We start from the raw sequence: 301 nt of genomic DNA, 5'->3' as shown, positions 1-301 counted from the left end.
GCGTTTCTCCACCCACCCCCCCCCCCCCCCCCCCCAGCCATATCTTTGGCTTGAATGACAACGGAATAATGCTCTCTGGCTTCCCTGTCCATGTTGTGCAAGGCAGTCCTGATGACTCCTGTGATGGGAAGAAAACAAACAAACAAAAGAAAGATCAGGATTAGCTTGTTCGAGCGAGAGGAAAGGCTGGGCATAAACTTTCTTTTCAGTAAAGGTGGCGCATGGCAGATTTTCTGGAAATGCAAAGTTTTTCTACAGTCAAAATAAGCTGCCTTTAGTTGTTTCTGTCTTTTAAACATAT

The 301-nt window shown here is 45.8% G+C and overlaps 1 protein-coding gene across 1 annotated transcript in view; it reads right to left on the bottom strand.

The window, feature by feature from the left end:
• Positions 1 to 118, bottom strand: part of CDH18 (cadherin 18, type 2) — a gene marked incomplete at its 5' end in the record, with an annotated part of 68,988 nt that extends 68,870 nt beyond the window's left edge. Inside the window, one exon of the mRNA XM_009587831.1 lies at positions 4 to 118. Within this exon, the coding sequence (XP_009586126.1) occupies positions 4 to 118 (115 nt within the window). The remainder of the gene's footprint in view (positions 1 to 3) is intronic.
• Positions 119 to 301: the final 183 nt, after the last annotated feature.

The sequence above is a fragment of the Fulmarus glacialis genome, unplaced genomic scaffold (genome assembly GCF_000690835.1).
Source record: "Fulmarus glacialis isolate BGI_N327 unplaced genomic scaffold, ASM69083v1 scaffold8031, whole genome shotgun sequence".
Taxonomy (NCBI): Eukaryota; Metazoa; Chordata; class Aves; order Procellariiformes; family Procellariidae; genus Fulmarus; species Fulmarus glacialis.
Note: the sequence above shows the minus strand (reverse complement) of the source record. Positions and strands in the feature narration are given on the sequence as shown.